Genomic DNA, 13868 nt, shown 5'->3' on the forward strand with positions numbered 1-13868 from the left:
CTTGCAACGAGCCTTTATTTATCTAGCGCAAAGTATACACTGTCACAGTCTTCTCTGTTAACTTTTACTAAAATAGTTCAAATCAATGTTTTTACCACACTATCAAAAAGTTCTATTTCTTTTTCTCTCCCCGAATCAAAGTGGTTCAATAGAAGGTAGAAACGGGCACAGGAGGGGGCTACCGGCGCTGCCCGGAGCTGGGGTGGGGTCGGCCCATGCTCCAGCCATCACGTCCCACGGAAGACAGAGCGTGGCTGCTGGCCCGGGGACGGGAGCCAGGCACGCGCCCGTTCCCAGAGAGCAGCACAAATACTTCCCCCACGTTATGAAAAATATACACCTCTACCGCTCTGCAGTCATGCATTTCCTTTGTTTCTTAAAAAAAAAGTCAGTAGTATGCATGGTTTCCTCTCAAGTTTTCAAGAAAAAAAAAATGAAAGGTCACTTTTCTCTTTCAAACACTGATGTGTGGCTAATAACTTTTGGATAAAAATGTGCTCAGTGGATTCTGATTCCAGGATGGGCCTGGCCACCTGGGATGAGGCTGGAAGGGTGACATCCATCACAGTGGGGATGAAAGCCACAGCACAAGGGTCCCATGGGGCTCTGGCAGCAAACAGTATCTGAAACAGGGACCTTCAAGAAAGGACACCAGGTTCAGCGACACCCCCACCCTCGAGCTTCAGAGCTAAGGCTCCGCACGGAAGGAGGGGCACCATGGTCGCCCTGCGCACATTCCCTGCTTAGCAGCAGAGCTGGAGCTCCCCTGACCTGGCCCCCGGGATCCTCCCAGCAGTGGGTTCCTGCTGCAGCCACAGTCCCCGGCCTGGCACAGACCGGGCAGAGGCGCTGCAGGCTTTCCAACAGCTTCTGTGAATGAGATGGTATCCCAGGTACAGCTGTGTTCTGGAAAACCGTTCCCAGGCAGCGCTGGCTCCGGACACAGGCAGGCAGCAGGAGGGAGGCCTCGGCACCAGCTGGAAACGCCTGCCCCGCCCCCTGGACGCCATCGCAGCATTAGGGGGCAGGGCCACCTCCCTCCACCGGGGAAAGGTCCCTTTGAGGCCCATTCCCCAGGTCAGTTTGCAGGAGACCAGTGGGTACCAGGACCCCTGACTTATTGCTTATTTTCATTGGTGGCCAAGCCAACCTGACCCAAACGTGACACACGGAGTCCTCAGCTGTGACTCCCACCCAGGAGACCCAGGACCCGGGGAGCGGGGGGAGCCTCTGCCCTCCAGCTCGATGCCCACCTGGGTAGGAATCACCCAGCTCCAAGTGCACACCCCTAGAGACTGGGAGCTCACCACTTGGCCTAAGGCCCAGCTCCTCCCAGCGCGCCCACAGCTTTCTGTATGACCCGGGCATCAGGACCACGCCTGACGCCATCAGCAGCGCCCACTCGGCACTCCCCAGACGCAGGCCTCTCCCCGGGGACTGTCCACCCAAGGGTGCCGACGGCAGACAGGCAGTGGGGACGGCTCTGAGTCCGTGCCGGGGGGTGAAGACCCAGGGCAGCCTCGCCCATCCCTTCACCTGGTCCCCGCCCCTCACGTGAGCCTGGACAAGGCCAAGACAGCCTCTCGGACCGCCTGAGCTCTTGGTACCGCCGAGGCACAGGGGTCAGCAGTGCTGGAGGAACTGGAAACCGAGGCCTCTGGGCCTCACTCCCCTCCCACATAAATTTTAACATTTACATGTCTCACTTTACAGTTTTATACATGGCCATTTTACACCAAAGGTCTTATTTGATCCCCAGAGCCCTGCAAGGAGGGCCTTAGGCTGTGGCCTCGACAGGAGAGGACACTGAAGCTCAGAAGTGGAGGTGGCCACCCACTGAGGGGGGCAAGGCAGCAGGACTCCCTCGCAACACCGCCCCCCTGCCAGCCACCCCTCCAGCAGGAGGGTCCCCACTGGCCCCTGCGCTGTGCCTGAGCTGCTGGCCCTGATCCTCTGCGTCCTTTTTTCCCCACCAGGGTCCCAGAGATGCTGAGTGACTTGCTGAAGGTCACACAGGAAAATGAAAGCCAGAGCCCAGGGGGGCCCCTCACAAGGAGAGCAGAACCCCTTCACCTGAAGCCATGCAGCTCCGCACACAGTCACCCAGGAGGGGGCCGGGCGCAGGGGCACCATTCCTGAGCAGAGGCCCAGCCGCGGCCCGGTGCCACCCGTGCAGAGACAGGCCCGGCCCGTCATGTGGAGCACAGACCTGGAAGTGCCTCGCGCCCCTGGGCATGAGGGACCCAGAAAGATGGGGCACCACCTGGCACAAGGCGAGGGAACACGGCAGAGGGTGTGTGGCCAAGGGTGGGGGTGTGGAATTTAAAACAAGCAGTGGCTGGCATCAGCTGGCATCAGGGAGGCGCCAGGCCTGGGAGCCCGAGGAGGGGCCACGGCAGAGCGCCCCTCATCTGAGAGCCAGGGACTCTGCTCGGGGAGCCGGCGTTCAGGCCCCAGCCGGTGGCTCAGAAGCAGAGCCCCACGGGGCGGTCTGGCAGCTGGCAGCTACTGTCCCAGGCAGGCGGCAGCCAGGGGTGCCCCTCTGCTGGGGCTGGGCTTCTCAGCACTCCTCAGCCTCTCGCCAGTGGAGCCCACCGCTGGGCCCCGGAGCAGGAAGGAAGCTGTCCAGGCCGCTCTGCTGGGGAACCATCTCCCCGCTGTGCTGGTGTCTGAGAGGCGGGAGGGGGCCGCGACAGGCAGCGTCCTATGTACAGTTCACCACGGAGAGAGGAGCCAGCGGCTCGGCACCAGGGCCAAGTCCACGTCCGCAGGGGAGCGGCCCTACAAAGGCCCTTTGAACTGGTTCCCAGAGAGATGCTGCCGGATGGAGGGCTTGGAGCTGGCGGCATCTCCTAGCTTCCTCCAGACCACCTGTGGGGGCGGGGCGGGGGGGGCCGCTGTGAGGGGAAGGCCCACCCCAAGCCTCCCCGGGGGCCTGTGGGCACAGACTGCCCTGTGGCTCAAGATCACCTGTGTACCTCAGAACCCTGGGGCCAGAGTGGGGTCACGGAGGAGACCCTCAGACTCGGTCTGTGCATGCCCACCCTCACCACTACGCTCCCCACCCCAGCACAGATCACATCTGGGTGCGGACCTGGCCTCACGGTGGTCCAGTGGGGTCTACAGACCCAGGGCGGGGGTGGGGGTGGGGGCGCGGGCAAAGGAGGGGAACTCAGGACACGCCACCCCGAGTGGGGCCTGGGCGCAGCCCCCATGATCCCCCTTCCCTCCTGGCTCCCTCGAGGTCCACAGGGACAGCCGCATCGACCAGGCAGACGGGAGGAGGACATTCTGCCTCCCTGAAGCCCCAGAGGGGCCCAGGTTCCCAAAGCCAAGGCAGCCCCGGGCTGGCGAGTCTCGCAGAGCAGAGGGTCCCACGGGCACCCACAGTCTGAGCACCACCTGTGCGCCACCAGCAGCCAGACCAACACTGGGGGACAGGGGTCAGGGGTCAAGGGTCAGGACGTGCGGGGCAAACCAGACCAGGATCAGGGAGGGGAAGTGGGGAAGAAGAAAGATGGGGCAGGGAAGGTGGGGAGGGGAGGAGGAGGGAGGAGGGGAAGGGGGCCCCTCGCCCCTCCAGCGGGACCTGGCCGGCAACCCCCCCCCGCCCCCGGCCCCGGGACCTCACGTTGCACATCTCTCGGACGATGGCCTTCTCTTTCTCACTGAGGTCCTCCTCACAGCTGTCCTGCAGCGGCCGGTCGAGGTTTTCATGCACCTCCAGGACCTGAAAGGGGCAGTCCCCGGATGACCAGGAAGGCCCTGGGCAATGCCCACCGCCCCCACCCTACCTCCCCCAGGCCTCAGCGCCCCTGGCTGCCTCCTGGCACTCCCAAACCCCACTCCCACAGTGTTCCAGGCAGCCACGGGCCCCCGCCGCCCACCTCCCTGCCCTGCTGCTCAGCGGCCCCAAGAGGGCAAATGTGGGTCCAAGGTCACAGAGTCCGGAAGAGCGGCAGGGACCGAGGTGGGGGGCCCTCCCAAGGGAGCGGGAGCCATCAGAGCTGGGTCCTCACCTTCATCGCATGCACCACGGCCTCGGGCTTCTGCCCCGCGGAGCTGTAGCCACTGGAGGGGGGCGAAGGCAGCTCGGGAGCTGGGCAGGCTGGGCCCTGCGGGAATGGACTGCGTCTGAGCTCAGAGCTCGCCCTGGCTGGCTCCTGGGGGCAGCCACGGGGCGACCAGTGGCTGGCAGAGGGCCTTGCATCTGGACCAGGGCCCGGGTGGGAGGAAACGGGGGCTGAGGTGATGGGGGGGAGAGGAGGCTGGGAGGGAGGGCTGCCTCGGGGCAAAGGAGCAGCATCGAGAAACCTAAGCCCTCCCCGAGAAACCTCCCCACTTCCCAGATCCCACCAGTTCAGTCACTCAGTCGTGTCTAACTCTTTGCGACCCCATGGACTGCAGCACGCCAGGCCTCCCTGTCCATCACCAACTCCCAGAGTTCACTCAAACTCACGTCCATGGAGTCGGTGATGCCATCCAACCGTCTCACCCTCTGCGTGCCCTTCCCATAGGCCCCTGTAAACAGCCCACGGGAAAGGCCTATTGTTCTGTTTGGCAGGTCACCTAGGAAGATGTGGAAGGGCTTGGGCCCCAGCCCCCACGCAGCCTGACTCCTAAAGCCCCTCTCCCGGCCCAATTTCCATCCTCTAGGGCCATCGTGGGGCTTCCAGCTGTGAGTCGGGCCTCCCAGTCCTGACCCTCCCAGCCCTGTCCGAGAATGGCCACCACATTCAGCAAACGCTCTAACTGGCAACTAGAAGCCGGGCTCCCACAACAGCCTGTGAGGCCAAGAGATGAGGCCGGGAGAGGAACGGATCCAGCCTCCGGTCCCCTGCCTGCCCTGCCTGCCTGTGTCAGAGGTCGAGCATCTGCCCAGCTTCTCCCAGACAAGGGGGGCTGGCCAGGCGGCCATGGGGCAGGAGGCAGGCCTTCGGGCTGCAGTGGGGACCCCAGGCCCCAGAGCAAGATCAGGAAGGGCTCAAGGCTGCACAGAAGGAGCTCACACTCAGAGACAGCTGGAGCCCTGGGGCCAGCAGGAGCCAGGTCAGGAGATGCTGGGCAGGGCCTGAAATAAAGCAGCAGGTGCTGGAAGCCAGAAAGAAAATACTGAGAATGCCCCAGGGAGTGCGTGAGCGGAGATAAGACCCTGGGATCTTGGGCGTCCCTCCCGTCTCTGAGTCTTGGTTTTCTTCTCCATCAACTGCCCGACGACCCCTCCAGAGACCAGGCCGACTCAGTGAGCTCAGCCAATGAGGCCATGACCCCAGGATCCTGACCAGCCAGGCCGCGCTGTGCAGCGACCCTCGGGGGTCTGGAACATTCCACCAGCAGCAGCCAACCTCTGCACTCGCCCCACCTGCCAGCATGGCCTGGACCTGCTCCCAGGGGAGCCTGGCAGGCTCGCCCTGCTCCCGGTTCCACGCAGAGGCCAAGACCCCCCAGCCCTGGGGTCTGGGAAAGCTGGGCGTGGGCATGGTTCTCCAGGGAGGCCCGACCCATTCTGTATCTCGGTCTCTGCCTCTCAGCCAGGGTCTCTGTGTGTCCCAAGGCGTGTGCAGAGCCCTGGGACGCTGTTTCCTAACTCTGGCCCATGCTGCCTGGTCTCTGGTGTCATGTGGGGGAACCAAACGGGACAGGAGGGGGTGTGGGCCACACCCAAGTCTGCACCTGGGACAGAAGGCAGCCCTCCCCGCACCGGCCAGCAGGGGGCGACGGTCACACACTCACAGCCCCAGAAGGCGCCTGGCCCTTGGCAAGCTCTGGGCCCAGGTTCCCTCTGCACCTGGGGCTCCCAGAACCACCTGCTCCGCAAGGGGACAGGTTCCTGGAACAAAAGCCAGGAGTGGCTGGGGGAGGCTGTGCAATCCAGCCCTTTCCTGGGCCTCCTCACTGGGCCAATAGCAGGTGCTAATGGGGCTTCCCTGGTGGCTCAGATGCTAAAATGTCTGCCTGCAATGCAAGAGACCCAGGTTCAATCCCTGGGTTGGGAAGATCCCCTGTAGAAGGAAATGGCAAACCACTCCAGTATTCTTGCCTGGAAAATTCCATGGACAGAGGAGCCTGGTAGGCTACAGTCCATGGGGTTGTAAAGAGTGGGACACAACGGAGCGACCTCACTCACTTACTGAGTTTGCGGAGAAGCCTGTGAGCGAAGCCACTGCCGGACACTGGTCAGGACTGTAAACTTGAGAGCATTTCCCAAACCAGCTCACCCCGGCAGACCCCGCCCCACCCCGATCACAGCCTGGAAGGCCCAAGGATGCCTCCCCAGCTCCCTAAGTGCCCACTCGGAGCAGGGCAGCCCACCCAGGGCTGACTGCAACCCTCTGTGCTGAAGCCGTCTTTTCTATGCACCCATTTTACAGATGAGGAAGGGAAGGCTGCAAGACTTGCCTGAGGCCAAACAGCTAGTAAACCAGGGGGCCCAAGCCTCCAGCCCGGGGCTGTGGACGCCAGGACCAGAGCCCAAAGTGGGGAGACGAGTGTACACCCCAGAGAACTGAACAGATGTCCACAGAAGTGCCCCGTCCGCAGGTGTTCAGAGAAGCACAAAGGAGGCAAAAATGGAAACAGCCATGCACAGCGCCTGACGAACGGCTAAACAAAACGTGGGTACCCACACGGTGGGGTGCTGCTTGACAAGAAAAAGGCACGAAGCTCTGACACCTGCTACAGGGTGGATGCACTTGAGAAACCCAGTGCTCAGAAGCCAGGGACAAAGAGTGACACGTGTTACGCTTCCATTTATAAGAAATATCCAGAAAAGGCAAACGCAAAGGCAGAAAGCAGATTAGTGATTGTCAGGGGCTGGCAGGAGGGGGTGGGGAGGGATTGCTAATGAGCACAGGCTTGCTTTCTGGGGTGAGGGAGACATTTTGCTGTGATGATTGCACAGATCTGTGAAGATACTAAAATCCACTGAAATGGACACTTAAAATAGCCTCACAGAAGGTGTGCCCACACCCAGGTACAGAAGAGACAGCACCCCTGGCAGCATCAGAGGGTCCTCCCCACACAAGCCTCCTCTCCTGGTGCATCCGTACGCAGGACACGGGGCTCAGCACTCAGCCGCTCCAGAGAGGCTCCGTGCTCCATAAACAGCCTGAAAGGCCTGGACCACAAGCCTCCACCCAAGCTCGGGCCCCTCTGCGGCGGCCTCCCACGAGACACTTCGACCCTCCCCCTCTGCCCCAGGAACCTGCCCCCCAGCCTCAGTGGAACTGTGGGCTGGCCCCTGGCCCGCAGGCCCAGCTTGGCCTGGATTCTGGCATGGACTAGCCATGTGACCCTAGCAATCCACCCCACCTCTCCTCGGTGGGCCTCAGCTGCCTTCCCTCTGAAGCGGGGTGACAACCCCTGGCCACGCAGGGCAGCCTAAGGGAGGCCCACGGAGCCCCTCTTAAAGCCTCCTCCAGGAAGCCTTCCAGAAGCCTCCACCCCTCCGACAGCCCAAGCAGCACTATCAAGGCTTCAGGGGCTCAGCCTGGAGGAGCGAGCTCCCTCTGCTTACATCCCACAGTCCTGGCACACCACCAGAGCCAGCTGGGCTTGCACAGCACTTTACAGTTTGCACAGCACTTTACAGTTTGCAGCCTGCCGAGGCTTCAGCCCAGAGTACTATCAGTGGTGAGGATTCCCACAGCCCAGGGAGAGGGTACAAAGGTCTGGAGAGCCGCCCCCTGTGGGGGCGATGCTGGGCTTTCCAGAGCCCTTCATCAGGAAGCAATTGGAGCCTCATTGAGCCACGGGGCTCCTGGGTAAATATTTGGATTATCTGTCGTCAGCAGGCTTTGCCGCCTCTGCAGCGTCAGCAGCTACATTCCTGGAGAAGGTGCGAGGCCTCAGAGAGAAACTGCAGAGGGTTCCGCCGGCAGCCAGCAGCGGTGCCAGCCCACTCGCGCCAGCTCAGAGTCCCAGGAGGCGCCCCAGGCTCGACCTCACTGGCCGGCATGGAGAGGGGCAGCAAGGCCAGGACCCTGGGGGAGAGTCAGGCCCACCGTGACCTCAGGCCGGCTCGGTTTCCTATCTGTTCTGCGGGGACAGTGAGGTCCCCACTCTGTGATGAGGCTTCTGGGCATGGGGAGAGCCCTGCACGGCCCTCCACGTAACAGATGCTCAGTAAATATCACTCGGCTTGCCCGAACGCGTGCTTCTGGGGGAGGTGGTTTTGCACGTTCACCGATTTGTGCAGTCACCCAACAGAACACTTTCATCACCTCCTCCCGCTCCCCTGAGCCCCTGGCAACCACTCCCGCACTCTCTGCCTCTATAGATCCCTGCCTTCTGCACACACAGAGTCATCGGGGATGACGCGCATTCACACACAGGGAGCAGTCCTCAGCTGACCATGCACATCCTCGAGAGTGAGCCCCCTGCTACCCTCCCAGGGCAGGTCAGGGCCCAGGCGAGAACCCAGGACAACCGTGGGGGCCCTGGCAAGAACTGAAGCACACAAGCATACACCTGAGCTCAAGCCCGGGGTAAGTGACCCCCGCACAGACTCGGGCCAGCCCCATCCCAGCCAGGCAGCCTCTCCCTGCTGCGTCCAAGGAGGGACACATGCCCACGAGAGACACAGAGAGACAGCGGCTGGGCCTCGTGGCCACTACACCAGCCTGAAATGCCAGGGACGGCATCTGAAACAGGGCCTCCACCTCCCGCCAGCACACTGGGAGCCTTACAAGGCTCCAAGGGTCGAGGGCGGAGGCCAAGGGTCAGGAGCCCAAGCCCTGCCCTGGAAGAGCTAGGGCAGAAGCTAAGGGTCCCCAACCCAGCTCAGCTGTGACTGCCCACGTGGCCCTGGGCAGGTTACAAGGGAGCACGGTCTGAGCTGCACCCCTCCGATTCCCCAGGGGGGTGCGGAGTCCTCCTGGGCATGGTGGGGACCCTTGCGGGAGGGGCACTTACGTTCTGCAGGGAGTCCTGGTAGGAGGGCGGCAGGCTCGAGAGCTGGGACTCTGAGTGGTACGGGGAGAAGCCTTTCCGCAGCATCCTGAACTCCCCAGGGCCTGCCTGCTGCAAGAGAGAGAGAGAGAGAGAGAAGGGGGCGGGGTTGGATGTGGGGTGGGGGCCACAACGAGGGGGCTGAGGACTGCTGGCCTCTCTGCTGGACGAGACGCCCCGGCCTGGTCCTCGGGGCACCTGCCAGGGGGCCCCCACCTGTGCCCTCTCCCTTCTCTGCCCCCTCTTTATCCATCCTCATCGCCACGACTATCAGAAGCCCTTGACATCCCTCTCCCGACTCAAGCGTCAGAGCCACAAGGCCCGGGGCTTTGATTCACTCCCTGCTGCGTGCTTTATAAACATCTGCTGAGTGGCCAAATAAACAGGTGAGTGAGCCGGTGGCTCTCCCCACTCCTTTCCACTCTCGCCCCTCTGCGCCAGCATCCTGCCCTTGGGGTCCCCCGCAAGGCCTGGGAAACAACCTCTCCAGTCCTGGAGCTCAAGTCCTGGGTAGGGGGAAGTCTGCCCACCACCATGAGGCTGGGGGCTGCCCACGGGGTGAGCCTGCACGGCGCTCTGACACTTGCAAACGAGCCTCTGCCATCGGACAAGGAGCTCCCAAATGCGAGCCCCGGGCCTCGCCCTCTGTGTCCACAGGAACCAGTGCTGCTGGGCTCATTACTAAAGCCCAAGGCGTGCTTAGAAGGAGTGGGAAAGGGAGGAGAGAGTGAGTGAATGAATGAATGAAGATTAGATTTGGCCTTAAGTGGTTCACTTGGGCAAAGCAACACACGGCCCCCCCTACAGAAGCTGGGGCTGGACCCAGACAGGGGGAGGACCCAGGGGTCACACTCAAACCAGCACAGCCCCCAGTCCAGCCGAGCAGAAGCCTTGGTCTGTGGGCCCTCTGAGTCCCTTCAACCCTGGGATGGTGTTTCTGACCCCAACACCCTCTTCTACTTCAAAGGAACTTCGGGAACACTGCTGGGCAGATAAAATGCAGTGGAACGTCCTATAAATCAGCAGGCTGTTGAGTTGCCCAAACAAACCCTCCCTTCGAGGGGAGGAGGCCAGGGCTGGGGTGAGAAATACAGGCAGCAGCCTCGCTGGAGCAGGCGGGGGGCCAGGGTGGGAGGACCTCCTCCTTCTCATCAGGGCCCCCGGCCTCCGCCTCACCCAGAGGCGTCTGCACACACCCTGCCGCCCTCTTGCCGGCCACTGGATCCAGCTCTCCGTTTCCCACGGGACCTTCACCCTCATCGAGTCCCTGGGCTCTGCTCTCCTGCCCCCCCGTCACGCCCAGGGCCGACCCCCCAGGCCTCACAGTCTCTATCGCCCTGTGTCTGCAGGCCAGGAGTGGAGGCGACCAGGACAGGGGACAGGCGGCCACTCCCTGATTAATCCCTCCCACCCCCACCCCCACCCCCGGCGGCCGAACAGACACCAGCCGCCCAGCTAAGCATGGTTCCCATGGCCTGGGGGGGTCCCAGAGTAGGGAGAAGCGGGAAGGGTCTCACCAGGGGACCTCAGGCACAGCCCTCTGTCTGAAACTGGGACAGTCACACCCCATCACAGCCTGTCTAGGTCAACCTGCGGCATTAGCGCCCCAGGCACAGTGACCCTCCCTGGCCCGGCCAGGGGTCTGAGTGGAGGAGCTTCTACCAACAGCCTGCAAAAGAAAGAGGCCCCGCGCCTGTCCCCACCATTGGGAGTTCTCTCCTCCAGGGCGCCCCTGCCTACCTGGGGCGAGGGGGCGGGGTGGGGGGATTCTCATCCTCAGCTTTACTTAAAAGCGAAACTCCCAAACCAATTTTCTTGGGTAGATCTCTGTTGACAGCTGCAAAATCTCCTCCAACTAAGAGTGTGTTCTAATCCCAACACACGGAATGTCCACACCTGGGGCCACAGGCGTCTCACCCAGGCCCTGGAGCCATTCTGCAGGCACGCCCCCGCCTGCCTGGCGAGAGAAAGCCAAGGGACCAGGCATAAGGCCCAGCTGGCCCAACACACACACGTGTGGATGTGGATGTGGCCACAGGGCCAGGCACTGGAGCCCCGGCGCTCCCGCGGGCCCCAGGAACCAGGAGGCGGATGCCTCCCTGTCCCCGCCCGCACGCGGTCCAGATGCTGCCCTGGGCTGCAGCTCCCCTCACCCACAGCGTCTCTGATCCTGGACCCAATGGGATCACAAACAGCCCACATGCTGCTTCTGAAAACACTGGTTCCTACGTCTCCTCCCTCCCCCAGACGATTCCCTGGGGAGGAGGTGTATATGTGTGTGCAAGGGGGCAGGGAGATTTTAATTAGCAGCGTGCAGTTCCCACCCCTGCCTTCAGTGATGGGTGTTGTGCATCAATATTTGCGAGCCCACAATGCTCGAGGAGCAAGCCACAAAGCTGGCGGGAAGAACGCACCAGCTTTCACGAGGGGCAACGCGCCTAACAACGCATCGTAATGAAGAAATGTAATTGCACTTAAATCCAAATTAAAAATCCTGCTATTTGCCCGCCGGTGCCCTGGAAGATGAAACCCCCGAGGGTTTCACTGCTGAGGGGGTGCAGTCTTCTAGGGTGACTGGGCGGGCAAGGGATGGGGCTTATTGCCGCTCCCCAGGAGAAGACCAGCCTGCCCCTCTAGGCTCCCAAATGGGGTCCCTCAGGACAGGGAGGGGTGGATCGGACACACACAGCAGGAGCTGGAACCGGGTTGCCCGAATCCTTAAAAGAGAAGGTAACGATCCCAGTGCTGAAATCCCCTTCTACCCGGTCCCGCCCCCGCCAAGGGCAGCATGATGGTTCTGGATGGAGTTTGGGGGGCCAGGCCAGGTTGAGGGGGGCCACCCAAGAGGCTGCAGAGGCCTCTGTCCGGGGCCCTCAGCTCAGAGCTGGCCGTGGCGGGCAGCATGAACTCAGGCCGCCCAGCCTCTCTGGGCCTCTGCGGAGCTGCAAGGAGGTTCCAGCAGCAGCCAACAGCGGTCATCACCTTCCCAGGGAATCCTGCTTGCAAAGCTGGGTTGGTGAGGGGCGGCAGGCAGCACCCCTGGATCCTCCTGGGGAGAACCGTCAGGGGAGGTGCTGAAGACAAAGGGAACTCAGAGAAAAGGGGGCCATGTACCCACCACCGCCCCTCCACTCGGGCTCCTTTCCGGGCTCAAAGGCATCTGCTCACCCCGCCCTCCTGCTCCAAAGTGCTGGAGGCCCCTTGGGTGGGCCCCACGCTACCCCCAGATCTGGTCAATAAGCACCTACTGTGTACACACCTGAGCAGCGGGGGGCACCCAACAGGTGAGGTAAGGCCTGTGGCTCTGGGGATGGGAGGTGAGAACTGACACGGAGGCGCCCAGGGTCCCCACCAGGCAGCCTGCCCGCAGGTGACCACTCAGAGTCAGGGCCCCCGGGCCAACCTGCACGCAGCGACCAGGGACAGGGCCCCCTCGGAGGGAGCCATCCCTCGGGCTGCCGGCCCTCATGGGGCAGGGCGGTGTCAGCGTCTCATCACAGGAACAAGGCTCTGATCCCAGGTGACACCAGCCCTGCTTTCCAGAATGGTAACCGAGGGCGGTAATGCCTGCCTCCCAGGGGCAGTAGGGCTGTCCTGCTCAGTGGGCTGGGAGCCTATCGATGGGCGCCGGCCGGCTCTTCTGACCACCAGGCACCCCTGGAGACCTCACCCGAGGACCCAGGCCAGCCAGGAGCCAGCACTAACTCCTGGGGCCTTGGCCAGCCAGCTCCTCGCCCCACCAGGCACTGCGGGTTCTCCTGCAAAGTGTGGATCATGACCTGTCCTCCTGCCGTGCCCCCCGCCGCCCCCCCCACCCCCCACCCCCACCACAACCTCACATGCAGATCAGATGAGAGGTGGGTGAGGGGCCTGGGCAGAGTGTCACAGCAGGCTGCTGCCTTGTAACTCTTGGCTGTTGTTTTGTAAAGCTGGGAATTAACACCAGCTCAGAGAGGAGGCAAAGCCTAAGAAGAATCTAAATGCCAGGCCCTGGGTGGTGGTCAGCTCCCTGGGGAAGGAACAGGAAGGCCATCACACAGCACAGCAAGCCGCCCCCACCCCACACGCCACTGCACACAAGCCCCCCGGGCAGGGCTACCTGAAGCCAGCGTCGGGGGCGGCCGTAGGGGCGGGGCAGCTGGAAGGGAAGAGAGCACGTGTCACCCGGCAAACGCCTCCCACCACCCTCACCTCTGCCCTTCCCCCGCCTCGGAGACTCCCGCTGCCCTAAAGCCGCCAGGAGCTCAGCTGGGCCGGAGTGGGAGGCGGTCCCAGGCCCAGGTGGGGTCCCCAAGGTGCCTCATCAGAGTCCCACATTTTCAGAAACTCCAGATTCCACAAGGATGTGACCCAGCACATGGCCAGCCCCGGACTCCACGAGGCTGACACCAGAACCCAGAACACAGCTGCCCTCCTGAGAGGCACCCCAAGACCCCAGCCAGCCCTGGGGAGGCCAGGGATCAGCCTCTGCTGTGTCCTCAGGGAGAAGGTCCCTCACGGGAACCTACACGTCCTGCCAGCCAGATTTCCTTCCTTTTTCCCCTTGTATTTTATAAGAACACATATGCAAGCCATTGAACAAAGGGCTGCAGGGTGACCTGGGCCCAGAGGGTTTCTCCGATCCGTGCTCAGATGAGGCACGTGGCGTCCACGTGTGGTTAACGAATGGCTGGTATTTCTCATCCACAGCTGGCAATGCCCTCCTCCCCACGCAGCGCTGGCTCTCAACCTGGGATGTGAGTACAGCCCAGGAGCGTCCTGTGACCGACAGGTGCCACAAGACCAGGTCTCGGCCACAATGACCACTGTCTGCTCCTGCGTCCTCTGGCACAATGAGGTGACTGAGGGGCAGGCCATGTGACCTCCGCAGGGGGAAGACGGGTGTGTCGCTCAGCCAGCCGCATCTGACTCTTGGCGAC

General features: G+C 62.5%; 1 protein-coding gene across 1 annotated transcript in view; it reads right to left on the minus strand.

Annotated features, from left to right (window-relative positions):
- Positions 1–2781: 2781 nt before the first annotated feature.
- Positions 2782–13868, minus strand: part of CCDC85C (coiled-coil domain containing 85C) — a 75581-nt gene continuing 64494 nt past the window's right edge. The window contains exons 3-6 of the mRNA XM_052659973.1: positions 8914–9021; positions 4020–4115; positions 3632–3730; positions 2782–2871 (exon numbers count right to left, since the gene is read on the minus strand). Of these exons, the coding sequence (XP_052515933.1) occupies positions 2782–2871; positions 3632–3730; positions 4020–4115; positions 8914–9021 (393 nt within the window). The remainder of the gene's footprint in view (positions 2872–3631; positions 3731–4019; positions 4116–8913; positions 9022–13868) is intronic.

The sequence above is a fragment of the Budorcas taxicolor genome, chromosome 21, assembly GCF_023091745.1.
Source record: "Budorcas taxicolor isolate Tak-1 chromosome 21, Takin1.1, whole genome shotgun sequence".
In the NCBI taxonomy this organism is placed as follows: Eukaryota; Metazoa; Chordata; class Mammalia; order Artiodactyla; family Bovidae; genus Budorcas; species Budorcas taxicolor.